The sequence below is a fragment of the Moschus berezovskii genome, chromosome 12 (assembly GCF_049115385.1).
Source record: "Moschus berezovskii isolate FMDL1 chromosome 12, NW_MosBer_1.0, whole genome shotgun sequence".
NCBI lineage: Eukaryota > Metazoa > Chordata > Mammalia > Artiodactyla > Moschidae > Moschus > Moschus berezovskii.
In genome coordinates this window covers 96,831,628-96,858,984 of record NC_142471.1, presented here as the reverse complement: position 1 = coordinate 96,858,984, position 27,357 = coordinate 96,831,628, and the positions used below count along the sequence as shown (strand labels likewise).

At 62.9% G+C, this 27,357-nt stretch overlaps 2 protein-coding genes across 3 annotated transcripts in view; one reads left to right on the top strand and one right to left on the bottom strand.

The window, feature by feature from the left end:
* The window catches only part of STK32C (serine/threonine kinase 32C), a 74,036-nt gene extending 69,992 nt beyond the window's left edge, over positions 1 to 4,044 (top strand). Inside the window, exons 11-12 of one of the 2 annotated variants that reach the window (XM_055424380.2) lie at positions 2,411 to 2,478; positions 3,415 to 4,044. In XM_055424380.2, the coding sequence (XP_055280355.2) occupies positions 2,411 to 2,478; positions 3,415 to 3,541 (195 nt within the window). In that variant the 3' untranslated portion in view covers positions 3,542 to 4,044. Of the gene's footprint in view, positions 1 to 442; positions 688 to 2,410; positions 2,479 to 3,414 lie in introns of those variants that run through there. The other variant, XM_088842441.1, reaches the window with a different exon arrangement.
* A 19,676-nt stretch (positions 4,045 to 23,720) lies between these two features.
* JAKMIP3 (Janus kinase and microtubule interacting protein 3) overlaps positions 23,721 to 27,357 on the bottom strand; it is a 73,707-nt gene continuing 70,070 nt past the window's right edge. Inside the window, exon 23 of the mRNA XM_088842440.1 lies at positions 23,721 to 26,358. The gene's annotated coding sequence lies outside the window, so the exon portion shown is untranslated. The remainder of the gene's footprint in view (positions 26,359 to 27,357) is intronic.

The window sequence follows — 27,357 nt, the reverse complement described above, 5'->3', positions numbered from 1 at the left end:
CACTCAGTCGTGTCCGACTCTGCGATGGATGCAGCCCACCAGGTTCCTCTGTCCCTGGGACTCTCCAGGCAGGAAGATTGGAGTGGGTTGCCATACCCTCCTCCAGGGAATCTTCCCGACCCAGGGATCGAACCCGTGTCTCTTGCGTCTCCCACACTGGCAGGCAGCTCTTTACCACTGCTTGAAGCCCTCGGATCCCCATGCAAATGCTGAATGCAAAGGCTCCAACGTCCTTGACGGTGGTGCTTGGCACTGCCATTCCAGTCTGGATGTGGGTCTGTTTGTTATTTCCTATCTAGGCTGGTTTGGGAAGAGGCTAGTTTCAGGAGCTTCCACAGGGCTTTTCCATGATGATGTTATTAGCTGCTACTCCACAGGTCAAGGAACTAAGAATTTGGCCAGATGCCAAATATTAATACATCCATCTTGGTTATGCATACAGCTGCCGGGGGGACAAGCAGCTCCTGGTGGGCTGTGGGCCCCTTGTGGGGTCCACTCTAAGACCGACGTGGGCCAAGTATCAGCTCACACCAGTATTCAACAGCCCTCTAAACAGCCAGGTGTTTGCCCTCTCCTGTGTGCAGGTATGCAGGGAAGTGGTCGTGGGTACCTTTGGGAAGGACTGGGGTATCTCTGCTATGTACACTTGCTCAGGCCTTCCTGACCAAGGGCCTGCGCCTCCTTCAGCCCACAGGTCCAGGTCTGAGAACCTAATTCGATCTGGAAATGAGAAAAAGAATTGCAACTCTCCATCCAGGTGGCTGACATCAGCCTGGTGCTCACGCATGCGTGGTCTGAATCTGTGTGTGTGTGTGCATGCACGCAGGCACGCATGTGTGAGCACTGGCCGTCCACCTCTGACCCTGAAAGCACCATGATCGGTCGGACACCCTCAGCATCCCAGGGGTCAGGGTGGCCTGCTTGCCTCTCCAGCCTGGAGGCCTGTTTCCGTGGGTACACCCCCTTACGGGCAGCTGAGTTAAGTGAGGTCAAGGCTGCCTCTGTCTGGGATCCCATCATGGCCTTTGGGGGACTCGGTCCTGGAGCAGATCCTCCCGAGCTACACGGGAGCCACAGGGCTTCCCCAGGGAGCCGTATCCCCACCAGCTCATTCCTTGTCTCCTGGCTGGAAGGCATGTCCCTCGGGCCCTCCAGAAGAATGAGGTCATCTGGGGGGTCTGTGGGTCTTTACACTTGAGTGTGCTGGCCGCTCCAGCTCCCCACATCTCTGAGCCTTTGACCCCATCCCAGCATTCTTCCAAGGCCGCTCTGAACCTTCTGACTGCTTCACCTGAGCCGCCCTTTCTTCCGGGTTTCCAAATGCAGTGTATTAGAACGCAGTCACGCCAGGGCTCCTGCAGGGAGTTAGCCCCAAGTAGTGCAGGGCAGACTCCCCCTTGTCCAGCCCCTCCCAGGCCTGTCCTGCTGTCTGTGAGAGCAGCAGGTCCAGCGCCTGCCCACTGGGGCTGCGCGTGGCTGCAGAGCCTGTGCGGCCGGGTGTGGGGCAACTGCTGTTTCATCAGCGGGAATGGGAGGGGTCCCTCTTCTCCCGCCGGGGTGGGGCCCTCCCACAGGCTCGGGAGTGCTGGGTATCAGGCTAACCCACCCACTAGCGTCCTCTTGGGCCCCTCCCACGTCCGAGGCCCACTCCTTCCCTATCAGAGCCTCAGTTGGATGCAGGAAACTTCGTGGCTGTGAGTCCAGCCCTCTGAAGTTCTGCGGCTCGGACATCTCGGCCTGGTCCCCTGCGAGCTGTCTGGGCCGCCGGACAGGGAATCTCCGTGCTGCGCCTCGGGCTACCACCTGGCAGCCCTGAGTCTGAGGCTCAGACACCAGGGGGCCAACCATGACCTCCCAGACCCACGGTCCCAGGCAAACCCACCACCTGCACCCTCTCCTGACACTCCTGAGGCGAGGGTCTCAGCAACCAGGGTTTTGCATGCCAGGGACCTGTGACGTCAGCTTCTTGGATCTGGCCACTGTGGGACCGACTCCAGTCCCCAGGTTGAGACTCTGCTTCTCGAGACCACCCCTGCTGCCCACCTTCTTCAGCAGGTCCTGGAAGCAGACCCTCAGCTGGGTTTGTGACCAGGGTCCAGTGACCAGGAGGACCCAGTGTGTGTGGGGGGTGTGGAGGAGTGGCCCGATGTGGATCCTGGACCAGTCTGGCTCCACAGACCCTGTGGCCGCCCCGACACGGGGGTCCATCATCCCTCTGTCACTGGCTAAGTTGGGGTCCCCAGGAGACCCCAGCCCCCATACGCTCTGGTTGCCTGGGGCAGAGTGAGCTCCTCAGAGAGCCAGGGCAGAGAAGGCAGGCACGCGGGAGAAGGAGACTGGGAACGCCTGGGAACCTCCCCGCGGGATGCGAGGGAAGCTGGCAGGGCTCACTCACGTGTCTTTCTAACAGGAGAATGACTACCTTCAGGATTGCCTCGATGCCATCCAGCAGGACTTTGTGATTTTTAACAGAGAGAAGTGAGTGTGTGTGTTGGGGGCCGGTCACGGGGGCAGAGAGGAGTTTGGGGAGCGGGGCCAAGGCTTTCTGGCCGCAGCAGGCACATGGCCTCAGTGGGGCTGGGAAGCCTGACCCCTGCCCTCCTCAGGAAGTCCAAGCAGCAGCCCTGGGGGGCGAGCAGGGGGAGGCCCCTGTGCAGGCTTGCGGGGGAGGGGCTCCTTGGCACTTTAAGGTCTAAGCTTGGGCATTTTCCACCAACGGGCAGAGTCTCGGGGGCTGACCCTGGGCGCACCGCCCAGGTGAGGGGCGCCAGCTGTTACACCAACCTGAAACCCTCACTCAGTCACTCAGGGGCCAGGGCAGGAGGGGCGGGGCTCACGGGCAGGGAGATAGACAGGCCTCAAAGCGCTGAGCCACCTGCTGTGGTGGAGCAGGGAGGCCCAGTGCTGTGGGGCCCGGGGGAGGAGGGGCCGATGAGATGCGGAGGACTTCCTGGAGGAGGTGGCCTTGGTCTAAAAGCTGAACAGGGTTCACTGCTGCTCTGTCCTGCCTCCGGGTCCAGGATGACACATGGACCCTGGTTTAGGACACTGGCCACCACCTTGGAGGTCAAGGCCTGGGTGGTAACAGGACTCGGCCAAGCACTTTGTTCCAGAATTCCTGACCTGCTTCCTTTTAGCTTCTGGCTGGAAACCAGCTGAGACCCACCAGCCTACTGAGCTGAGCCCGAGGGCTGTGAAGAGCCCGCAGAGGGGCTGGCTAGATGCCGCATGTGCCCGCACACCCTGCTGAGCCGGTGTGGCCAGAGGGGCTTCTGCCAGGGAGTGGTCCATGTGGAGCCCCAGGCCGTGTTCCTGAGGGGGTGCACCCCGGGAGTCCCCGGAGAGGCCCTGGGCCAGCGAACCATGCCCCGGGCCACTGGTGAGGCTGCATAAAGCCCCTATGTGTCTCCCCAGGCTGAAGCGGAGCCAGGGCCCCACGCCCGAGCCTGGGGACGTGGTGGAGGCCTCGTCGGACAGTGAGGGCGTGCGCCCGGCCCTGCCCACCTGCGGTGCCATCTGCCCCTCGGCCGGGAGCAGCTAGGCCGCCCCTGTCCGCTGCCTGTGGAGTCAACTCAGGCCCTGCCGGAGACCTGGGACCCTCACAGGGACGGGGCGGCCGGAGGCCCAGCGTCGACTTTACCAGGGAGCTGTGCAGTGCGTCCAGGCCCAGGCCGGCAGCTCCTGGCACCCAGGTGGACTGCACCGGATGGTCTGACCGCCGGGTCTGCCCTCCGGCCCTCGGGGGCACGTGGTGTCAAGAGGCTGCCGATGTGGCTGAGAGCAGGGGGCACAGAGGGTGGGCGCCCCCCGCGTGACGGTGGAGGGGGCCAGAGCCCCTGCCCAGGCTCTCCTGGGGGCCTCTGGGGTCCTGCCCCGCCCGCTGTACATAACCCACCCCCGCCAGCCTGCTGCTGGTGGCCGGGGTCCGCCCAGTTCTTATCCATCTCGGGGGAGGGGCATGGGCCTGAAGAGCGTTTTATAGACACACGCGTTCTGGTCATCTCCGCCGTGTTTCTGTATAGTTTCCACCTCTGAGAAAAACAACGTGATAACCACTTGGTGTCGGCTGGTTTGCGTGTTCCGTGCCTGCCGTGGGCAGAGAATGCACGTCCGTGACCTGGGGAGTTCCTGCCGGGCCAGAGCCTCCCAGAACTCTGGTCCTTGGCCTGGGGAGGATGCCCATCTCCTGCCCCAGAAACCCTGAGGCCACTGTCGGGTTGGGGTGGAGGTGCAGCCTGCTGGGGGCAGGGCTGCTGCTGCTAAGTCGCTTCAGTCGTGTCCAACCCTGTGCGACCCCATAGACAGCAGCCCACAACGCCCCTCTGTCCCTGGGATTCTCCAGGCAAGAACACTGGAGTGGGTTGCAGGACAGAACCTTGAAAACAGCCGGGACTGGAACGCCCCAGGTTGGAGCAGCTCACGGGCCCCCCTCACCCAGACTGGGGAGCCCACCTGGGGCCCCGGGGCACTGGGGAGCCCGGGTCTGGAGGCGGGCAGAGCCGCGGAATTCCCCGGTGGTGGCGCCAGCCCCCAGAGATTCTGGGTGGAGCCCTGGTGATGTCGGAGGCGGGAGCCGGGCGCCTGGGGCCGTGTGGAAAGCGGTGTTCTGTGCGCGGTTTGTGCACATCTCAGCTGCGTTTTGGGGCCCTACGGGACAGCGTGCCTGTGTCCTGAGTCAGTGGCCGGCCTGTGGGTGTGGCCTGGCCCCTGACCGCCTTGTCTGTCCCTGGGGAAGGGGACGCTGGTGCAGTGAATGCTGGTTTCAGTGCAGCCCCAGGAGTCCAGCGCTGAGGTCACAGTGACCAAACCACCCTGAGCAGAGGGGCCACAGGGCGGGCCTTCCCGGGGGCCGCCCAGTTCAGCACGGCGCCTGAGAGACCCGGGTTCAAAGTGGGGCCGAGGCTGGGCTTGGAGGCCGGGTCGCCCCAGAGAGGCTGGCAGCGTGAGGGGGTGCTGCCCACCCTTTCTGGTGCTCTTGGGGTGGAGAGCATCCCATGCCTGGGGGACAGACCTGGCAGGACTTTTATGAGCAAGGCTGAGGCCAGGAGGCCAGCCCAGCAGCTCCATCTTCTGAAAGGTTCTGGGGGCAGCACCGTCTGCAGGTCTGGATCAGAACCCTGGCCTGCTCCGCCGTAAGTGGGCAAGACACAGGCCACGCCTCCTCCCCCCGCTGCCCATTGGAGGTGTGAGCTCCCCACGTGCTGTACTGCCCCAAGCCCTGCTGGGCAGCTTGTGCCCACCAACTGGAACATGGGTAGGGGTCCCCCCAGTGCTCCTCTCCTTCTGGGCGTCTGGCTCTCTGTGACCTGCAGGCCTGTGCGAGGCAGAGCCCCTGCCCACAGCTCAGACCCAGCCGGCCCTGCAGTTGTCTGGTGGTCCGCCTCCCAGCCATCTAGAGGCAGGACCAGGGTGCTGCAGGGTGTTCCCGAGGGTGCTGCACACGAACCCCTGGGGGATGGAGTAGAGGCAGAGAAGTCGGGGCTCTCCACACACCAGTGGCTTCCAGTCCAGATGCCTTTAATCAACCCGGTTTCACGGGACTGGGGCCGCTGGGCTGCGGGCGGCATGCAGGTTCCTGGCTACAGTGCCCTCAGCACATAGGATGGCTTCTCTAATCAACTACTGGGAACACACGTCGTAGGAGAAGGAAGCACTCAGCTCCGGGCCCCCAGGGCCCCTGGAGGAGGAAGGGCTCTACGGACGGTGTGGGGGTCTGGTCCCTGGGAAGTCTGAGAAGTGCAGCTGCCCCGCACGGCATTCCTCTGGGCCCCTGAAGTCACAGCAGCTCGGGCGGGGCCGGGACGGCAGCCGAGTTGGGGGCTCCCCGGGGCGGTGACTCGAGGCGGGGACGAGGGCACCACGCCCCCCGCCTTCCGTCCTGGGCATCTCTGGAGGTCCTCGCCTTCTGAGGCCCCTGGGCTCGGGGCCCCCGAGCTGCCCCCGCCAGCATGCCCAGCCCCTTTGCCCGCCCTGGCAGTGAAACCTCGCCCGTTCAGCCTCTCCTGCGGGGGCTCCCTGTAACGGGCCGTGGGACCCCAAGGGGAGAGGTGCTGGGGAGGGGAAGGGAAGGCCAAGCACCTTTCAGAGTGGGTTCAGGGACGGACGGGGACGGGAGGGGGCCGGCCGCGGCAGCACCTAGGACAGCGACGTGATGTGGGAGCGGCCGCCAGGGGGCGCCATGATCTTCTGGGCCGTGCGCCGCGCGATGTGGTCGTCGGCCTGCGAGCCTGCGGGACGGCGGGGTGGAGGCGGCGCTGGGGACGCAGGCCCGCCCGCCGCGCCCCGAGGCCAGGGCTGCAGCCCCCGCGCACCCCGCCGGCCTGGTGGCGCCCCCCGCAAGTGCTCCCCCACCGAGGCCTCAGACGAGCAGGCTGGTGAGGCCGGGTGTGCCTGGCCGGAGCCTGCAGGTCAAAGCCGGCCGGCCGGGAAGCCTGTGCGGAGGGGCACAGGCCAGGCCAGCCCCAGTGTCCCTCCTCCGGGTCTCGACCCGGGATGAGAGAGGGCTGGCCCCAGCCTTCAGGACGAGGCTGGATCCTGGAGGCTGGCGGGGACTGGACACCAGGGGCTGGGTCGGCCCCCAGTGGGCAGGGAGGCCTGGCTCCGCGCCTCCCTGCAAATCCACACCCCACAGCCCAGACCCTGAAAGCAGAGGCTCGGGCGGGCGGCTGCAGGTGAGCCCCCACGACCCCCAGCCCCCTTCCTTGTGAGATGCCAGGACTGGGGGGCTGGACACAGTCCTCAGGGCCCAGGCACCGAGGAGACCGAGCACCCGAGGCTCCACTCACCGGACAGGCTGAACCCCGACTGGTGCAGGTTGCGGAAAGGAGGCACGGAGATCTTCCCGGGGCAGGACATGCGGGCCTGGGCCCCGGCCCCCGGCTTAGTGGGCGCCACCACCTCATGGACCGGCCCATCGTACAGGCCTCGGGGCACGCCGTGGATCTCCGCCAGCTGGGGGCCGAAGGGCTGGGTGTGAGGGGCTCCGAGCCGGCCCCAGGCTCAAGGGCAGGTCCCCCAACCCCAGGGGTGTCCACCCATGCGTGTGGATGCATGCCCCCCCAGCCCCGAGGCGGGTGGCATGCCCAGGGCAGGTCTGTGGGGGTGGGGGTGCAGCAGGGCAGCCTAAGACAGGCGCGCCTGCGTGTCAGGGTGGCCTCTGGTCCCGCCCTGGGGAGGAGCCGATGCCGGCCCCAGCCCTGCCTGGGGGCTGTCCCTCCAAATACAAGTTCAGTCGTCCTCGACAGGTGCGAACGGGGCTGAGATAAAGCCAACCCACGCGTGTAGTGACCGCGCGTGCATGTGCAGCCGGGCCTGTGTGCCCCCGTGTGCACGCGTGAACCGCCTGCAGTGTGTGCAGGGTCTGAACAAACCCCTGCATCCTGCTGGACGCAGCGGGCCGCTGGCCAAGCCCCGGTGAAGGGTGAGGGCTCGCGGATGCTGTCTGAGCGTCCTGCTCTCCTTCCTGAATTCACTGAAGGGCAGGTCTGCTCCAGGGAAATGCTGGGCGACCTCTGCTGGGCTCGGCTGGGGGCGGCCACTCGGGGTTTCCTTGGCCTCTCGCCCGCACTCTGCAGTGACGTGGGCGGCCTGGCCATGAACGTGGGGGAGGAACTGCTCTGGCCAGTGAGGCCTCTGTGTCTCTCTGACAGCAGGGCGGCCAGGGGCAGGCTGGCCACGAGCAGCCTCAGAGCCCCGCCCGCCCAGCTCAGGCTCACCCGGTTGCGGGCCTTTATCCTCTTGTAGACGAAGTCGGGGAAGGTCTTGCGAGGGATGAAGCGGCCGGTCCCGGGGGTGGCGCACAGGGCCCCGTCCTCCAGCACAACCCGGCCCTGACTGATGACCACGCTGGGGGCTCCGCGGCACTCCAAGCCCTCGAAGATGTTGTACTCCACGTTCTGGGGGGACAGCGGCCCTCTGAGCCCTCGGGAGGCCTTAGCACTGCTCAGAGTCTCTGGAGCCAGGACCCCGGCGGGAAGTGTCCACTCAGCTGGGTCACGGTTTCGAGGGGGCGGCTGCGCCTGCACCCCTGGCCCCTTGGGCAGGTCTCCCAGGGGCAAAGCAGGTGAGCTCTTCCCGCAGACAGGGTCCCCCGCCCCCGCTGGCCCTGCCCGTCGCAGGACATCCAGGATGGGTGCAGGGCCAGACCCCGAGCTGGCCCCCCACGGGGGACCGGCTTCTCTCACCAGGTTGTGGCTCTTGGCAGAGATGATTCTCGTGGCCCGGGGGTTCCATATGACCAGGTCGGCGTCGGAGCCCACGGCCACCCGCCCCTTCCTCGGGTAAAAGTTGAAGATTTTGGCCGCGTTCGTACTGGTCACGGCAACGAACTCGTTCTCGTCCATCTGCCCTGAGGCCTGACAAGCCAGAAGGCGGGGTGAGGGGCGCCCCTCCCTGGCCACACGCAGGGTCTGGTCTCTGGGCCCCGTGTGGACGCGGCTGCCCTCCAGGCCGAGGGCAGCGTGCCTCAGTCAGGCCTGCAGGTCCGGTTCTCCTCAGGCACCAAGCCCGTCTCCACGCTCACTTTGTGGGCAAGTGAACTCTGATGTTTTCACAATGACATCTGTCCCCAGAGAATGTGACTGGCCCCCAGCAGTGACCAGCAGCATGGGGTCAGGGCCTCTGCCCAGGGGGAGGGCTCAGGGCCAGGGCTGGGGGTGCGGGGGTGGAGGCCCCAAGTGAGAAAGACGTCTGGGGGAACCTCGGTCCTCCTGGGGAGATGCTGCAGCGTATAGGGACCCCCTGTGCCCAGGCTGGTGTATCGGGACCAGGGCAGGGCCTGGCTGCATTGAGTCTCCTCCGGGGGACCAGAGCAGAACGTCTGGGGACCCCGGGGTGAATGGACTGGGGTGGGGACAGCCTGGAGCCCGCCCGCCCCAAGCTCCACTCCATGAGGTGAGTTTGCTTGTCAAGGGGCCTCCCTTTGTGGTCCCGCCAGCTCCTCCCGTGGGGGATCCCCACGGCCCTGCGTCTGCACCCACCACACACTTCTCCTCCCGTGGGGGTCCCCGCGGCCCTGCGTCTGCACCCACCACACACTTCTCCCAGACCACGGACATGCGCTCCTCCACACCGTTGGTGCCCTCGGGGATCAGCGTGAAGTTGTCCCTGCCGACGGCCTTCTGGGCGGTGGTGAAGGTGCAGTGGGCGCTGCCGGCCACCTGGAGGTCCCCGCTGTGGACACAGGGGTCGCAGGGGTCACGGGGGTCCAGGGGCCTGTCCTCCCCGAGAGGTCCCCGCTGTGGACACAGGGGTCACAGGGGTCACAGGGGTCACAGGGGTCCAGGGGCCTGTCCTCCCCGAGAGGTCCCCGCTGTGGACACAGGGGTCACAGGGGTCCAGGGGCCTGTCCTCCCCGAGAGGTCCCCGCTGTGGACACAGGGGTCACAGGGGTCACAGGGGTCCAGGGGCCTGTCCTCCCCGAGAGGTCCCCGCTGTGGAGAGCTGGGGTCACAGGGGTCACAGGGGTCCAGGGGCCTGTCCTCCCCGAGAGGTCCCCGCTGTGGACACAGGGGTCACGGGGGTCCAGGGGCCTGTCCTCCCCGAGAGGTCCCCGCTGTGGAGAGCTGGGGTCACGGGGGTCCAGGGGCCTGTCCTCCCCGAGAGGTCCCCGCTGTGGAGAGCTGGGGTCACGGGGGTCCAGGGGCCTGTCCTCCCCGAGAGGTCCCCGCTGTGGAGAGCTGGGGTCACGGGGGTCCAGGGGCCTGTCCTCCCCGAGAGGTCCCCGCTGTGGAGAGCTGGGGTCACGGGGGTCCAGGGGCCTGTCCTCCCCGAGAGGTCCCCGCTGTGGAGAGCTGGGGTCACGGGGGTCCAGGGGCCTGTCCTCCCCGAGAGGTCCCCGCTGTGGACACAGGGGTCACGGGGGTCCAGGGGCCTGTCCTCCCCGAGAGGTCCCCGCTGTGGAGAGCTGGGGTCACGGGGGTCCAGGGGCCTGTCCTCCCCGAGAGGTCCCCGCTGTGGAGAGCTGGGGTCACGGGGGTCCAGGGGCCTGTCCTCCCCGAGAGGTCCCCGCTGTGGAGAGCTGGGGTCACGGGGGTCCAGGGGCCTGTCCTCCCCGAGAGGTCCCCGCTGTGGAGAGCTGGGGTCACGGGGGTCCAGGGGCCTGTCCTCCCCGAGAGGTCCCCGCTGTGGAGAGCTGGGGTCACGGGGGTCCAGGGGCCTGTCCTCCCCGAGTACCCCCACCCCACGCCCGGCCATGGGGCGGAGTGTGCCCGCAGAGCGGGGCCAGGAGGTGGGTGTGGGCTCCCTGGACAGGGGGCCCAGGGACTGCTGCCTGGACAGCAGGGTTGGGGAGAGCCCCGCAGCTGAGGGGCGCAGGACCAGGGGCTCCCTACCTGGACAGCAGGGCGGTGAGGTGGTCCGCGGTGCTGGGGTCCGGGCTGACGGGGGGCGACGTGACGAAGGCGGCGGCCTTGGCCCAGTTCTTGCTCCAGTAGTGCGAGCCGTCCGCGCCCAGGCTGGCGGTGATGGGCTCCCCAAACACCACCACCCCTGCAGCGAGGCGTGAGCGGCACCATGGCCGTGGGACACCCCCCCCGGCTGGGCCAGGCCTCCCATCGCGCCACCAGGCCCACCGCCCCTCAGTTTCCTCGCTGTGAGGGCTGCTCCCCACCCGGGGCTCCTGCAGGGCCGCTCTGCCCCCACCTCACCCTGCAGGGGCACAGACACACCAGTTGCCCCGCCCGCCACGGACCTGCCTCCTTCAGGGCCCAGCGTCCTGCCAGACGGCACCGGCCCCAGACCCACACCCGCCCCTCCTGGGAGGTGTCCAGGGAGCAGCAGCTCAGGCCCGAGGGTCAGCTGGGCGAGGCTCCTCACACGACCCGAGGGTGCAGGCTTACAGAGCACACGGCACACACCATACACACCATATACACAGACTCACACAGACATATATCACATCAGCACCACACACACACCCCATTTGCACATAGAGACACACATCACATAAGCACACACACATACAACACACACACACAGAAACACATATCATGTAAGCACACACACTCACCATACACCCACATGGAGACACATATCACATTAAGCGCCACACACACACACACACACACCCTTCCACACTCAGAGACACACACAGTACAGCTCTGACACTCACTTCTATGCAAACAGGGCCCCTAGCCCCATGTGTGATTCAAGGCCCCTTGTCAGGTCCCACTGCTATCTGGACAAGAGGGAGGCTCAGGCCGCCCCCACGGGCCACATCCGTGCCCCTCACACAAGAGGGCCCCTGAGGAGGCCGGCAGGGCCGCTGCGTCCCCGTGGGGCTGGGCTGCACCACTCCGGGGGGCTGTGGACGGGAGCGACCCCCGAGTCCCTCCCCACCCCGGCCAGCACCCACCTCGCCGCTTGGCCCTGGCGATCACGTCTGCCGCGGCCTTGCTCATGACCTTGGTGATGTACAGGGGGCAGCTGGCCTGCCTGGCGATGGTGACGGCACGGTATACAGCCTCAGCCTCCACCTGCAGATGGGCTGCTTAGGCTGCGTGAGGGCTGGGGCTCCTGACCACAGTGAACCCACGATGCACCGGCCACCCACGGATGCTGGGCCCAGAGGGGCACCCGGGGGCCGGGACCCTGGCCTGGAGCTCCAGCCCTCAATCGGTGCTGGCCCACACCACCCCAGAGCAGACCTCCCGCCCTCTGAGCCTCATGCGCAGGTCTCAGCATGGCCCGTGATGAGGGAGCCGGGAGCCCTGACTCACACCCCCATGCAAGGATGGAGGAGTCACAGTCCTGCCCAGAAGGGGGCCCAGCCCGCCCCCGACGAAGGCCCATTGAGAGGCACCCCTGCAGGCTCGCACCTACCTCCTCAGGGTGGCTGAGCACGTGGCCCTCGGGACCAGTGACACCGAGTTCCAGCAGCCGCTTCTGCTCCTAAACACACACCTCATTCCAGCCTGGGAGCAGCATGGGCCCCAGAGGGCCTTGTGCGGCGTGGTCCATGGCCCTGGACGCCTGACCCTGAGACCCCAGGATCACCCACCCCAAGATCTCGGGAGGAGGAGAGGGGTCAAGCTCTGAAGGGGGTGACTCTGGCTCCCCGAATTACAGACGAGGGAGCCCCAGGGCTGCAGAGGGCCGGAGGCGCCCAGGGTGGCAGGCCTCCTGAGTGAGGACCAGGCCCCCCAGCCTCTCCTACAGCTGCTTCCCCAGCGGGTGTGTGCACGGGGCCGTTCACAGCCGGGGTGTGCATGCATGGGGCGGGCTTGGGGGCTCTGCACAGCCAGGGGTGGGTCCGCCTCAGGCTGGTTCACCCCCAGGTCTGAGCACAGCATCCACCAGTGTGAACAAACTCGAACTCGGGGTGGAGAACGGGGGAGGAGCTGACCCAAACAAGCCCCTCCCCCAGCAGGCCCCTCCCACCCTCCTGCACGTGGGGTGTGCCTCCTGCCGGCCCAGACCCCCGCCCTGGAGACACAGGCAGCACGCACTGCCTGGAACCCCACACGCCCCTCCCAAGTGTCCCCGCCTCCTGGTAAACTTGGGAGTCGGACAGGCCAGTGGGTCCCGGGAAGCTTCTCTGCGGGTCTGGAACATCAGGGCGGGAGCTGTGTGTGTGTGACCCCCGCCAGAACCCCAGGCGGCTGGGAAGCTCCCCCATGCCCCTTTTTGCCGCCCTGCCCCTGTGGGCCCTGAGGCTGATGGGCAAACAGTGGGGGCAGAGGCCTGGGCTTGCGGGGAAGGTGGGGCATGGACAGAAGGGCCAGGGCCTCCCCAGGCAGCAGCCTCAGCTGAGAACTGGGCCATGAACCCCACAGGTGCGCCCGTGGGCAGAAGGAACAGTTCTAGAGGGCCCAGTCCTGGGCCAGAGGACACAGGAACCCGCCTCTGTGCCCCCTCACACCCCAGGAAGCCACACCTCGGTTTTGGAGAATTTAAGATCAGACGTGTGAGGATGGGGGAAAACCTGCTGTGGCCAAGAGCCTGCAGGCTCCCAGCACCCCACCTGCCTGACCTTCGTCCTGGGCTAGCTATCCCCCTGGCCAGTTCCAGGTCCCCTCCCCCGGGTTTGTGGCTCTGCGCCCGCACGGCCAAGGGCAGGGGCCACCCCCCCAGCCCCACCTCGTCCACGATGTCCCCGTTCTCTGCGTGCACTTGGGCCACGGCCCCCAGGTCCCGGATGACACTGAAGATCTCATACATCTGGGGAGACGCAGGCCGATCACGTGGGGCTGAGGCCCCGCCCCCAGCTCCCGCGGAGCCCGCCTGCCCCCCACCCCCCACCTTGGCTCCGGCTTTACCTGGCCGTCCGTGCACTGGTACCTGTCCTTGTACGCCATGAAGACCAGGAAGGAGTTCACACCTGGGGGGAAGCAGGAGGAGTCGGATGCCAGGAACCTCCCTGGCATTTGGGGTGCCAGGTGAGGGTGGCCTCTCCCAACGGCCTCACCAGCTGGCCTGGCAGACCTTGGGCATCGGCCCCACATACTCCAGACCAGCCCAGACTGGGGCGGAGACATCCAAGCCCATCTAGCTCCTCGACTCTGAGGTCAGGAACCAACTGTTCCCTAGCAGCAAAGCAGGTGAGGATCCACACACCCCTCACTAACACACCCCACCCACTGTCACTACCCCCCACGGCCCGTAACACAACACCCCACCCCACCCCATCACTCACCCCCACTGCCCCTAACACCCCGCCCCATCCATCACTAACCTCCCACTGCCCCTAACACCCCCCCATCACTCACCCCCCACAGCCCCTAACACCCACCCCATCCATCACTCACCCCCACGGCCCCTAACTACCCACCCCACCCCACCCCATCACTAACCTCCCACAGCCTCTAACACCCTGCCCCATCCATCACTAACTTCCCACTGCTCCTAACACACCACCCCCAACCCATCACTCACCCCCACTGCCCCTAACACCCCACCCCATCCATTACTAACCTCCCACTGCCTCTAACACCCCACCCCATCACTCCCCCTCAATAACAGCCCCCCATCACTGCCCCCTGCCCCAGCTGCTCGGGGGAGGGGGGCCCGTTTGCACCTCTGCTTTGAGCCACCAGGCTGCAGGCCCCCAGGCCAGGTAGGGAAGGACCCAGGAGGCAGAGCTGCTGCCTGGTTGAGGCCCCCGCCTGCCTCCGGGTGAGGGCTCCTAAGTGCCAAAGGTCATGGGTCTGAGGTCCATCACTCTGGGGAAATGGCCTGGAGGAAACCTCCCTGTGTCTGTCAGGTATGCAGTGGGGCAGGCGCACTGTCTCCCGGGCTGAGAGACCAGTAGCCTCTGGCCTGGCCCGGATTCTGACGCCAGCACCTCCATCCCAGTCCCATCCCTGCCGGCCGCTCTGACCCTGCCCTTCCACTCCCGGCTGTGAGCTGAGACCACACCCAACGCTGATCACCAGAGGTCAGTTACAACATCCACTTAACTTTTCTTCAAATCCACTATAAACTTTGATGTGGTTTTAGCTTCAGGGCTCTTGACTTAAAAAACTATTTAAGCCTGTTTACTGAACGCCCTGTTTCTGCTGAGGCAGCAGTAGAGGACTATGATTTTAAGGCAGCTCCTTCCAGAGGATCTTCAGGGGAAGAAGGTTTATCACGCTTTTCCTTCCCCCAGGCCCAAGCCACAAGAGGACCATGGTGACAGCTGTGATTCTGCGTCCTCTTGTTAAGAGAACAGCCTTGGGGCCCACGACCCCCAGATGCGGGCACAGTTGACCTCTCAGCCCAGCAGATCTTCGAATGGCTCTAACTTACCCCTCGCCTGGCTGCCTGCCCTGGACTTGGATGGATGCAGCGTTCACCTGGCCCCAGAAGCGCAGGCCCCACAGCAGCCCCTCCGCCCGGCCGGCCTGCTGCTCACCCTTGTCCCTGACCAGGGCCTCCAGCTCCTCCCTGGTGCTCTCGTGCCAGCGGGGGATGTCCACGTGCAGGGAGTAGTCACAGCAGGCCCCGCAATCCGCTCGCTCCCGCCACTGCTCGTAGGCTGCCAGCAGGCTCACCCCCGCCTCGGGGAACACGTGGTCCACTGTGGGGACAGCGTGCGCAGCTAAGCCCCCGACTCTGGCCACCAGAACCGCCTGGGTTTCCAAGGGAGCCTGGCTTCGTGCTCCCAGCAGACCAGGAGGCACGTTTGAGAAAAGCAGAGGAGAGACCTCAAGCCTTATGTGGGGCTGCGGCTGCTGGGAACTGTCTGTCCATCCTGCCCCTTGTCCCCAGCCTCTCTGGGCAGAGAGGAGGACCTCGGTCCCCAGAGGATGCACCCCAAAGAGCCTGGCCCGAGTGAGGTGCGCCTGGCGGGCGGGGGTGGGCTGGGGTGCTGTCCACGGTGCTGAACCTGCGAGCCTGCCCACAGCGGCGCGTGGGGCTGGCTTCCCTTGTGCCTCACTGACCACGCACACCATGGAGGGTCCCCTCCCACCCTGGAGAATCAGGGAGAGCACATGGACACCGCACTGCCCGCCCGGCCCCGTCAGCAACCCTGCATCCACGGTCCGCACCCCTCACAACCTCTGCCAGGTGCAGGAAGAGAGCTGGGAGGGGTGGCTGGTGGGAGGCACGCCCGCCCGGGGTTACAGGTGGACTTTGTGCTCCCCGCACACCCCTCACATGGGCCCCTCCACCTCCCCCGGCTCCGTCGCACACCCAGGCCGCCATCCTGCAGGCGCTCACGGCTGCAGCCCTGCGGAGGCCAGCCCATGCCTGCAGCACCTCCATCCTCACAGCCCGCCTGACACCTCGGCACCAGCGGGAGATGCAACCAGGAGGGCGTCCCGCTTGGCCCAGACCCCCCGTGACCAGCAGGACCAAGGGCCTGAAATGAGAGTGTTCCCTCATCAGACCAGGGGGTGGACCACTGCTGGGTTTGGCCACTTCATAGCTCAGTAAGCCACACCGGGCCGGGGTGCCGTGGCACCTGCCCGTCACCTGTGAAGTCGCCTCGAGCACCCAGAGCAGCCCTTCCCGGGAGGCAGTGGCAGCGCCCGCCATGTGCCCGCATGCAGCCTGGCAACCATGGGCCCCTGCTTGCTCCACCCTCCCACTCCCTGCCTCCTGCCCGACTGTGCAGGGAAACCTGACGTTTAACCATGCACTGCCTGAGGTCACCACCAGGCCACGGTGCAGCCAGGGTTGGACCAGGTCCAGCCCGAGCGGAGGCGCCTGCCCTTGGTGCTGTGGAGCTGAGAGGTCTCAGGGAAGGAGAGGGGCTAAACGCTGGCTTCCTGTCCAGGCTCCTGAACTGACCACGAGCAAGTTTACAGTGGGGAGTGGACCCCTCACAAGCTGTGAACTGGGCTTCTCTGCCACGCATGGAGCTGGGGCACATCAGAATGGTGCTTGCGCCTGGCTCGGGGCCTCTGGGGGTTGTTGATCCGATAACAGTATTTTTATCATTCTTTCTCTAAAACACCACCTCCACTGTCTAGCTCTTCCAGACACGAGTTTCTGCAAACCAAGCCTCAGAGGGGGTGAGGCTCAGGGGCAAATGTGTCTGACATTTCAGGCAACGCAACCCCTGAACTTGTCCAAGGCACTTGGGTTTTCCAAACCAGGACCTTGGCCAGCTGCTGGCTTCCCAGGAAATAATCAACTATGGGCACATTCCCATGGAAACCCCAGGAGGGCTCCAGCGCTGGCCAGGGCAGCACACTCAGGCTGAGGACCCGGGCTGGGCACAGCCATTCAGGGCTTCTCAGAGTGAGTGCAGTAAAGGGGAACTGCGGCTGATTCACGTTGAGGTTTGACAGAAAACAGCAAAACTCTGTAAAGCAATCATCCTCCAATAAAAAATAAATAACTTATAAAAAAAAAAGAGAGAAACAGTTTGAGAAAACTCTACCAGAGAAAGTGGTTGCTGCGATATGCAAACTCGCCAGAGGCCCAAAGTTGTGACGGACTCTCCCGCACCCACGGACGACACTCACATATCATGGTGGTGCCCCCTGCCAGGGCGGCCTTGGTCCCCTGGCAGAAGTCATCGGCGGGGGTCATGCCCAGGACAGGCATCAGCAGCCGCGTGTGGACATCGACTCCGCCTGGCAGGACCAGCAGTCCATGGGCATCAATGGTTCTGATGCCCCCAGGGACGATGAGGTTTTCTCCAATTTGCCTGAAAGCAACAGAGATTCCACTGGTTAGGAAGAGCCCTGAGCAAATGTGAATGGGGCCCCTGGCAACGCTGTGGAGCTGGGACACCTGCCCTTGGGCTCCCGTCCTGGAAGCAAAGGGCAATACAGCCAAGGCCTAACTGGACCCGCCCCCAACACTGCTAGGGAACAAGCCAGCCCCAAGGGCTCAGGACAGCCAGCACGGAGGATCCCACCCTGAGCTGGCCACTTAGGTGTCCATCGTGGCCTTGCTGACCAGAGGCCAGAGCTGCCTGACAGACGCGAGCAGAGAAACGAAAAAGTGTGGTCAATAAGCATTTATTAAGCACCTACTGTGAGCCCACAGGTACTGAAGCTGTGATAACAGAGAAATAGGAAGCCTCGTCCTCCTCTCCAAGGCCTCGCTGAAGGCGCGGGAGGGGCTGGAGTTGTCTCCAGGGGACGAGGTTGCGGGAAAGAAAGAAACATTCACGCGGATCTCACCCAGAAGTGAGCTTCCGGGCAGCGTGTGCGCAAGGTGTACACGGGTGACCGTGCAGAGGCAGAAACTCACTTTATCAGGCCGTCCTCCACATACAGGTCAGCGTGAAAGGACTGGTCATCGTTCACAATCTTCCCCCCTCTGATCAGGAGGCGGTCACTCTGTCGGAAACAAACAAATAAACGGGGGCCAGGTTCCCCCAAACCAAGTGACCCAGCGGTACGCTGAGCGCCAGCTTCCCTCTGAAGTCACGATGGAACACGTCTGTGCATATAAGACAGAGCACAGAGCCTGCAGGGTTGGCTACCCCACCCCGCGGCAGTGGCCCTCGGAGGCGGCTGCCCACAGGCCCCGCACGTGACCCACACCCACAGGCAGGCAGTGTGGCCTCACTGAAGACACAGAGCAAGCGGCCAGCCAGCTTCCCACGTCACCAGGTGAAGCCATGTTGGTGCGCGTAGCTGCGTGTTTGACCATGGGCACGCCATCACGTGCATTGCCCAATTTCTAAAGCCCAGGCCGAGGGGGAGGTGGGCCATGTCTCGCTTGGCCCTGCGGGCCTGGAAGGCCAGTCCTCCCTGTCCACCTGCAGAGGCAGCTCCAGCTGACAGCCGGGCCAAGATCCTTCCAGAATCTCCGTGGCCAGAGATGGTGCCTGGAGGCAGAGGTTAGAGCAGGCCCCAGCAGACAGGGCCCTCCGCGGGACGGCCGCATCCCAGTGGGGGAGACAGACGTCACACACGAGGCGGTCACAGGCGGTGACACTCATAAGCGCACAGACAGACGGATGCGTCAGGGCTACCGCAGGGACCAAGAAGGGCCTGTTTGAGGAGCTGACATGGCCATGACTCAGGCCCAGGCCAGGGAGCAGCCCACGCAAAGGCCCGGGACAGAGAAGAGCCTGGCTGATACAGGACGGGGGTGGATGATGGGCTGGGGTGGGACGCACTGGGCCTGGGGGGTCAGCAGGCCACCACTGGCACCTCAAGCTGTGTCTAAGTGCCTGCAGAGAGATCACAGTGGCCTGACTAGAAAGTGGCCCTCATGTTCAAGGACGGACACAGGCCGTGGCTGCAGTGGTGTCCGTGTGTCTGGATGAGATGCGGGGGCCCCCTGGCTGGGATCATGGGGTGGATGAGAGATGGGCTCCAGAGAGGCTGAGAGTGGGGGGTCAGGAGCTGATGAGGGAGAGGCTATGGGGGTACAGGCAGGAAGAACTGGGGTGCTTGCGGCTCTGGTGCTGCCTGGAGGTCGCCCCAAGGAGGTGAACAGTGTCAGGAAGTGCGGCTGTTAGGGGCACCCCACCGCACGGAGCTGGGCTGCCATCCGTCCACTTCTGATGGTTGGGATGGAGGGGAGATGGGGGCCGGTCACGGGCTGTGCAGGGCGCGGGGTAACGGCCGGGCCTCAGTGGAGCAAAATGGCGAGAAACACAGAAAGGAAGCAGGTGGCTGAGAGCAGGATGGCGGGTGAGGACCCGGCCCTGCGGTACTTTCCCCCACGACCTTGAACCTCACACTCCCTGGGACTTGGATAGCCGGAACCACAGCTGTTTCACGGGGGTCTGGCCCTGGCCCGGGGCTCCTGGGTGCCCACCCAGAGGCCAGGCCGGGAGTCCAGCTGGGAGCTCTGGTTCTAAACCCAGCATCAGCCTGAAGCCAGAACGGAAGTGTGCAGGGCACTCAGCAGCTCTCTCAGAGGCTGCTGAGAGGATAAATAATTCACGGCTTATGAGCCAGAGCACATTACTCTATCCTTATTACCATCGAACAGTTTGGGATGAATTCTCAGATTTCTATTGACTAAAAGTAGAACCTCCACCCCACAGTCTATATAGAAGGGTGGCTGACGAGCCACAGGCCAGACGTGATCCCCAGCTTGTACAGTCTGCCCAGCCCTGTGCCAAGGATGGTTTGCATCTCATGTTGGCTGAAAGACATCATAAGAAGACTATATTGAGACTCATAAAAATTATATGAAATTCACATTTCAACACCCATAGCTCAACTTTACTGGAATGGCCGCACCCGTTCATTCCCGAGTCACCTAAGATGGCTCTCCTGCTGGGCTGGGCAGCCGCACCAGAAACAGTGTGGCCCTCGAAGCTGAAAGTACCTACTGGGTTCCCAACGCCAGCTCTGGTCTACCCGGTGCCCTGGCCCCAGCTGCTGAGGCCTCTACCTGCTGGGTCCTCAGGGGCTCACTGCCCAGCCCCCTGGGCTCCAGGCCCGGCCCTGACCGGTCATGTCACAAGGACCCACCTCACCCAGCTCCTGAGCCAGCGTCAGAGCCTGGCTGCTTCCTCCTGCAGGTCCCCACTCTGACACCACCACTCCACTCAAACACACCCAGAAAGAGGAAGGGGAAGACTTTGGGCAGGAAGACGGTGATCTGAGCCCCACTCAATCCCAGTTTTCGGACTTGGGCACCTTCCCAGGTTTGGAGCCAAGAGGGGACTGCAGCAGCCCCCAGGACCAAGGTGACAGCTTCCTGACTCGGCTGCCTGGCCTCTGACCTATGACCTGTCCAGAGGTGGGTCCCCTCCCCACCCTGCCCAGCCCTGGTGGGCTTCCTGCATCAGGTCAGAATCTGGGCCAGTCCTGGGGCAGGACCCCCTCCTTCCTCCCTGAGAGTCTCAGGAAGTGAACTGGCAACCCCACAGCCCTCCCCTGAAGCCAAGCGCTCCCAGGGGCAGGCAGGCCGGTCCCCCAGGCACCTCCCTCCCTCTCCCCCTCCCCCTCTCCCTCCCTCCGCTGGGCTCCCGGCCGCCTGGAGGGAGCGGCTTTGTTTCCTGGCAGCCCAGGGTGGACAGTCGGACGTCCCCCACCTGGGGCGTGTGGTGTTAGAGGGTCTTCTCCGGGGAGCCGAGCTGCCTGGGTGCCCGCTCAGTGACGAGGGAGCACTCTCCCCACCGCCACCCCGGGCCGGGGGTCTCCAAACTCCAGCTCCAAGGAGGGCTCCGGGTGGCCAGGGGCTCTGGGGCTCCGGGGGCTGGGGCTGAGCGCAGGCCTCAGCTGCTTTGTCTGGGACAAAGAGCTCCCGGTGCGGCGGGGGCGGCACAGGGGGCGGCCGAGGGGCGGGCTGCACGGAACGGTATCTCTGCACCCGAGGCCGGCGGCTGGACCGGCAGTGTCAACAAAGGGCCGCGCTGCCCGCCAACTCCGAGCGGAGCTTCGAGAGAGGCCCCGCGGGGTGCGGGGGAGGCGCATCTGTGCTTTAGGAAGCGGGCCTCCCCGCCCCCACCCACCCCCGGGCCCGAGCCCTCCCCGGGCGCAGAGGGGGCCTCAGGGGAGCCGACTCCCTGAGGGTGTCCAGCGCAGCGCTCGCGGGCCCCCCGGCTGGGCGGGAAGGAGCCGGGCAGGAGGGGCAGCACCGGGACAGGGCGCAAGGCGAGGCGGGGGGCGGGGGGACTTGGACGCCGAGGGAAGGGGACCTGGCGCGGGGCCGGGAAGGTCCTCCCGGGGGCCCAGAGGCCAGACCCCGCCCGGCGCAGGGGGCGGGAGGCGCGGGATCGGCCGGGAGCGGGCAGCGGGGCTCACCGTGATCCGGGGGATGCTCTTCTTGCCCTGGAAGGACATTCTGCTCCTCCCGCTGGCGCCGCCGTCTCGGTTGGCTCGGGCGGGGCGGGGCGGGCCTGGGGGTCCCCAGCGGGGGATGCACCAGCTAGGCCTCGCGGGGGAACCCACGAAGCCCGGGTGTGTACGTGGGGGCGCCGGGCGTCCAAGTGCGAGCGCGCCGGACCGCGCAGCTCGGTTGCCGGCCCCGCCCCCGGCCCCGCCCCCGGCCCGCAGCTGCTCCCGGGATCTCAAGCCCCGCCTCGGCCCGGCTCCGAGAGGCTGCCGCCAACTCCGGCTAGGCCGGCGCTGAACTGGCAGGCGGAGTGGCGTGGGGGTAGGGGCGGAAAGACGGTTGCCATCAGTCCTGGCCAGTGTGTGGGCAGAGTTCCCCGTCCGGGATGGACAGGGAGAGGGGTCCGGTAATGACCTGCCAGGCTCCGCTTTGCCCCTGGACAGCCAGAGGCCCGCCACCAGCTCCCTGATGACCCAGGGCACCCAAGGCCATGGGGACCGAGTTTAGTCAAGTCCAGGCTGAGGATCTCAGGGAGCTGGACTCCGTCCTGAAAGATGTTTCAGGCCAAAGCTCGGCTCCTTCGAGGATTTGCCAGGGCAGGGCTGGGAACGTCAGACCCTGGGGCTGGACAGTGGAGATACCTCCCTGTGAGACTGTCCAGGGCCAGCCCCGCGAGCCTTGAGGACAGGAGGGGAGCTGCAGGGACACAGAGGGGACAGAAAAAGACCAGGAGACACAGAGAAAAAGCAGTGCGAGCCCAGGACGAACAGAGCAGGAGAGCCCAGGCCTCGGGGGTGCGGGCTGGGTAGGGGGCAGAGGATGCGGAGGTCCAGGCTTAGGCTCGGCCCGTCGGGGAGAAGAGGCCCCGGGAGGGGCTGGAGGCTCTCGGAAGAGGCCAGGCACCTGGAGAGTGCCGGCGGGGGCGGCTCTGGGGTGGATGAGCCGTGCCTCAGGGGCAGAGCCCGCGTCCCCGCTCACCTGCCACGCCGCCCGCAGTCCCCGCACCGCGGCCACTACCTGCTGTGGTCCGTGGGCCTGGGCCGCGCTGGGCCCCTCTGGGAGACTCGCCACGGCCCCCAGGCTGTCTCCACCTGGCTCGCTGGGACTCCCTGGGTAGCCGCTTGGCCCGCTGTAGGGCTCTCCGCCTCTCGGACCCCGGTGGCCGCCTCCCATGGCGTCCAGTGGCAGGGTCTTATTCTCAAAGGCGTCCTCCACGCAGCGGAAGACTCCGCTGAGCTTGGGGCGGGCCCGGGGGCTGCCCGTGCCTTGCGCCCCCAGGTAGGTGGGCAGAGCCCCTGCAGGCTCCTGCTGCCGCCTTGCTGCCATTGCGGGAGCGGGCGAGGCGGCCGGTCCCCGGAACCTCCAGTGGCGGGGTCTGAGCGCTGCGCGTAGACGGGGCGGACCCGGCCCGGCGCTCCTCCCGCCCCGTCCCCCCCTGCCCGCCCTCCACCCCCCACCCCTACCCCCAAGCCCTGCCGGCGCTGTCCACGCGGTGGGTGCTGAAAGAGCCGGGTGTGGGCTGAGGGCGCGCTTTCTGCCCAAGCAAAGCCGCTTCGCGATGGGCCTCCCTTTCAACCTGCAGGAGGGCCGGCAGAAAGAAGGCACGGACAAAATAAAAACGCACAGATTTTCGAAACTCCAGCCACATTTCCAGGCCCTGTGGGCGATCCCAAGTCAGGCAAGGAGGCTCTGACTCAAATGTTTGGCGAGTTGGAAGGGTAGAGCAGGGGTGGTGGTGGGGATGATTCGACCACGGAAGCTGATCCTGACTGTCCGTAAAAACAGACTCCGGGCATTTCCCTGGGGCTCCAGTGGTTGTGAATCTGTTTTGCAAGGCGGGGGACACGGTTCTGTCCCTGGTAGGGGAGCTGAGACCCCACATGCTGCAGAGCAGCCAGGCCCCCGTGACGCAACGAAGACACAACGCAGCCAAATAAACACTTATTTTTTAAAAAGCAAGTTCAGAGTTTGGGTGGGACACGGTAGGACTGCCAGCAGCCCAGGACAGTGCTGTCACTCCGTCAAGCCCCGCGGGGATTGGTTTTTAAGGAAAAGACATTCCGTCTTTGCTTCTGTTCGAGCAGCTACAGCTGGAATTTCAAAGCGTAAGCTGGGACAGCAGGCTGCATGAGAACCCTGCACGGCCCAATCAGCACTTCCTGCCCTTCGTCCCAGCCCCACCGCGGGTTCCCACTGTCCCAACGAGATCCAACAGCCTGTGTTCACCTGTGTGGGGTCACCGCCACTGAAACATGTTCTTACTCATTTGCAGAAATTCACTGTTCTCAGGGACTTGACTTCTCCCTTGGTTCTCATTTGACAAACAGCCGAGGAGCAGGCCTCCCCTGTGGCTGACCTCAGGTGACCTCAGAGCCTGTCCTCCAGGTAAGCACCACCCCCACCCCATGACTTAGGACAAGGCTGTATGTGAAACGCCCGGCTCCCCCTTCCCAATGCGCAGAAGGCCCAGCTCCTCTTTCTGGTGTGGGAAGAAGACACACTGTCATTCAGAGAGTGGACACAAAACACAAAAGTGGCTACTGTAGCTGATAAGACCAGACTTTAATGCTTTGTGAGGCGGAGAACTTTGATATTCTAAGATTTAAAACAATATTAAAAACTGTACAATAATTTACAAATGAGTAAAAATTCTCTGGTATATTTCGTAGGAATCACAATACAAAAATATGTGTAAAATTCTGTAGTTGATCACCATACAAACCTATTTTAGGCCTCTGAATAATGTTTAGCACTGAACAGAGTATCACGTGTTTAGAGTGTGGTTATTAAGGAATTGCTTCAGGGAACACAAACACTGCCTGGCTCATCGCCATGAGAAAACAAGTCCTCATTCGTGTTTGCATAAATTTACAATAAAGCTTTAAAAAATATACAGTAAACAAATATATGATTTGATACCTATATGTACAGCTTGATTTTCCTGAGCCTAAACGTAAATTCATCACTGTGTTGAAACATACAGTCCATCTGAAGGTCAATGACGCAGTGATGGTCAGTGTCGATTAATGTCCAACACCTCCAGGCCCACTCCCGGCACGCCCTCCTTCCTGACTGCCGGCACTGGTGTTCACAGCCGTGTAAGGCACTCAGGGTGTCCTGAAGGCTACAGATTCCTCTAGGGCTGAGCACATTAAGTAAAAGCCACGGTCCTTCAGCAACTGGAGCTTGAGACCATGGGAACGAGGCACACACACTGTGTCACCAAGGAAGCTGCAGTTCACGTGGATTCTGGTTTGGACAAACGACAGCACGTGTGTTTTCTGGATGCTGTGCACGTGGATTCTGGTTTGGACAAACGACAGCACGTGTGTTTTCTGGATGCTGTGCACGTGGATTGTGGTTTGGACAAACGACAGCACGTGTGTTTTCTGGATATTGTGCATGTGGATTCTGGTTTGGACAAACAACAGCACGTGTGTTTTCTGGATACTGTGCACGTGGATTCTGGTTTGGACAAAGACAGCACGTGTGTGTGTTTCTGGATACTGTGCTCACTGCGCATGGTGGTAACTGTTAGGCTGCACACGTCTCAGCTACACAGTAAACGTTGCTGTGCTTCAACCTCTTCATGACACTTCTTCTATCTGAAGAGCTAAAGAGCGAGCCCAAATATTCAATTCAATTCAGTCCACTGGTTTTGAATAAAAGGTACATTCTAGTATTTAGAAAATGCATATTATTTTAAAATACTTGAATTCTTCAGATGCTCAGTGGATTGGCGGGAATTAGTGACACTCATATTTGTCTCTTTCTTTTCTTTTTTTCTTTTCTCTTCTCTCTCTCCCTCTTTTTTTTTTTTCAAAAGCCCAACCCTGAAACGCTGGATTTTGTAGGCAGATGAACAGAAGGTGCCTATGATACATGAACAAAAACAATGGTATCTGAGGAGAGGAACTGGCATTTCAACTCAGTGTGTGCTTTGGGGAACATGCAGTTTCAAAATGCAGTTTGGTACATGGATTACTTAAAGCATTCATCGAGCCATTTTCCCTTTCCAATGCACATCCTTTTTACATACAGATAATAATGACTTCATAAGCATTGGTACATATTTACATGCTTCTCTTTCCTGTAGAGTTTGCCTCTTTTTAAAAATTACACAGCTGTGATTGAGAGTCTGGGATGTGTGGGCATATGAAGTGCTCCAGACATATGTACAACGTGAAAATCATGATGACCCAAATAAACACGAGGGGTGTGCATCTGGGTTTCAAATGCACACTTTGGGATTCCAAACGGCCAGCCTCCATAACTGCTGTTCCTGGGCAGGTACACACGGGGCTGGGCAGGCCCTCAGGGAGCGGAACTGTGGAGCGTTTCTCGACGCCTGCATCACACACTCCATCAGACTTCACTCTGGGAGTTCATCCGAAGCTCCACGGTGGCTTTCATTTGTGCAAGTCTATCGTCTGCCATTTGATTCTGAGTACAACAACTGTGCCAAGAGGATGTGGTCATTAGAACAAAAGAGTGCAGGGAGGGCCAGACCAGACTCTGGACGCGAGACACAGACCCGGACATCAAGCTCAGGTGGAAAAGCAGCGAACTGGCCCCATTTCTTGTCCAAGTGAATATGTAACTGTGGCTTCAATGACAACAGACAGGATGCATCCTTCTTGGGCAAGTGTTGATTAATCGTGCACTGCCCAGTGGAAAACCTGCACCCACCAGAGAAAAGCACGTCTGTCTGACCCTATAATCTTTCTCTCGATTCATCCTAGGGAATCAAGCCTGGCCTGGCAGCCTCTGTCATCTGTACCCGAGCTGAACGTTTCTTCCGACACAAATATAAAGTGAACCTAACACTTGCAGACAACACAGGCGGGCCTCCCTCCGCTCCTGGGCAGCTTGTGTTCCTTTTATACAATGCTGTCTGTTACGCTCCCACCTGGCTGCCCGTCTCATCACCCAGTCCGTCAATCTGTAAGTGCCTCAGAAGAGCTCAGCCCTGCGTGTCCTCTTCAGACAGAGAACGTGTCTGTGGGCACACAGACTCATGCACACACACACACACACACACACACACGCTGCATTGCTGACAGTGCAATCTTAGATCTCAAGGGCGTGAGGTCAACAGAAGGGCCACCTCCAAGCCACAAGTCGGGCCGTGTCCAAGTGCAGGAAGGCTCTCCCAGGCTGTGGGCCATGGTGCTCACAAGAAGTGGAGCTCACGCTTTAAACCGGCTTCATCGACATGCTGCTTCTCCTCTGAAAGAGAGTGAAGACAGACGCTTTCTATTAGTGTGAGATATCCGAGCCACTGGCAGGACTCTGGGTGGAGAAAAGGTCTGGAGAAATGATGGATGCTGGCTCCACAGGTGGACAGTCCGGCCCAAACACGGTGCCATGCTGAGCCTCTGCCTGCAGATGCTAAGGGCTCTTCCCAGGAGCTGCGAGGCCACAGAGGTCAAGTGCCTCATGAGGTCACATGCAGATGTGGCCTCAGAGCTCCCTCCCACACGTGGGAGAATGCCATTTATGCCAAGTTTTTGTTTTCTCAGTACTTCGAAAGTGGGCCTCTAATGTGCCAATTCTTTCTTTTCACCTTTTACATCTTTAATATTTGGAAGAAGTCAAGAAGGTGCTTCCCAGGATCCACATCTAAAAGAAGGGTGGGCCCTGGAGCAGCAGACTGGGTGGGGTGAGAGGGGAGGGAGGAGGGAAGGGGGGAGGGAGGAGGGAAGGGGGAGGGAGGAGGAGGGAGGAGGGAGGGGGAAGGGGGTGGGGGTGGGGGTGGGGCCTCCAGAGGTGGAACCTGGGGTCACAGACACTGGAAACTCCACAGAGTATTTTTGGTTTTAATTGTTAAGCTGACTTCTCAGTAAGAGGATGCCCCACCAAGAAGGGCGAACACCAAACGCAGTGGCATTGCAGCGAGCCCCTCTCACTGAGTGTCACTTCTCCGCTGACATCTCTGCTGTGTTCAAGTGACACTGCTTCTTAGGCCCTCCATCTGATCCGTTCCTAAATAGGTTCCATCAGTCCATCCACTCTGAGCTATTAGAAAGGACCCTGTCACTTTGCAGATGGAAAGACCGAAGCCCTGAGACACCAAGGGATCTCCCGAGGTTGCACCTCTGGGCTGACCAGGGCCAGGGCCCCGGCCACTTGCTCGTGGGCCTCCACCACGTCACTGCCTCCCTGAGTTAGGATGATGACTGTTTGGGGTGTGAGCCACACACAAATACATACAGAACAAGAATCTTG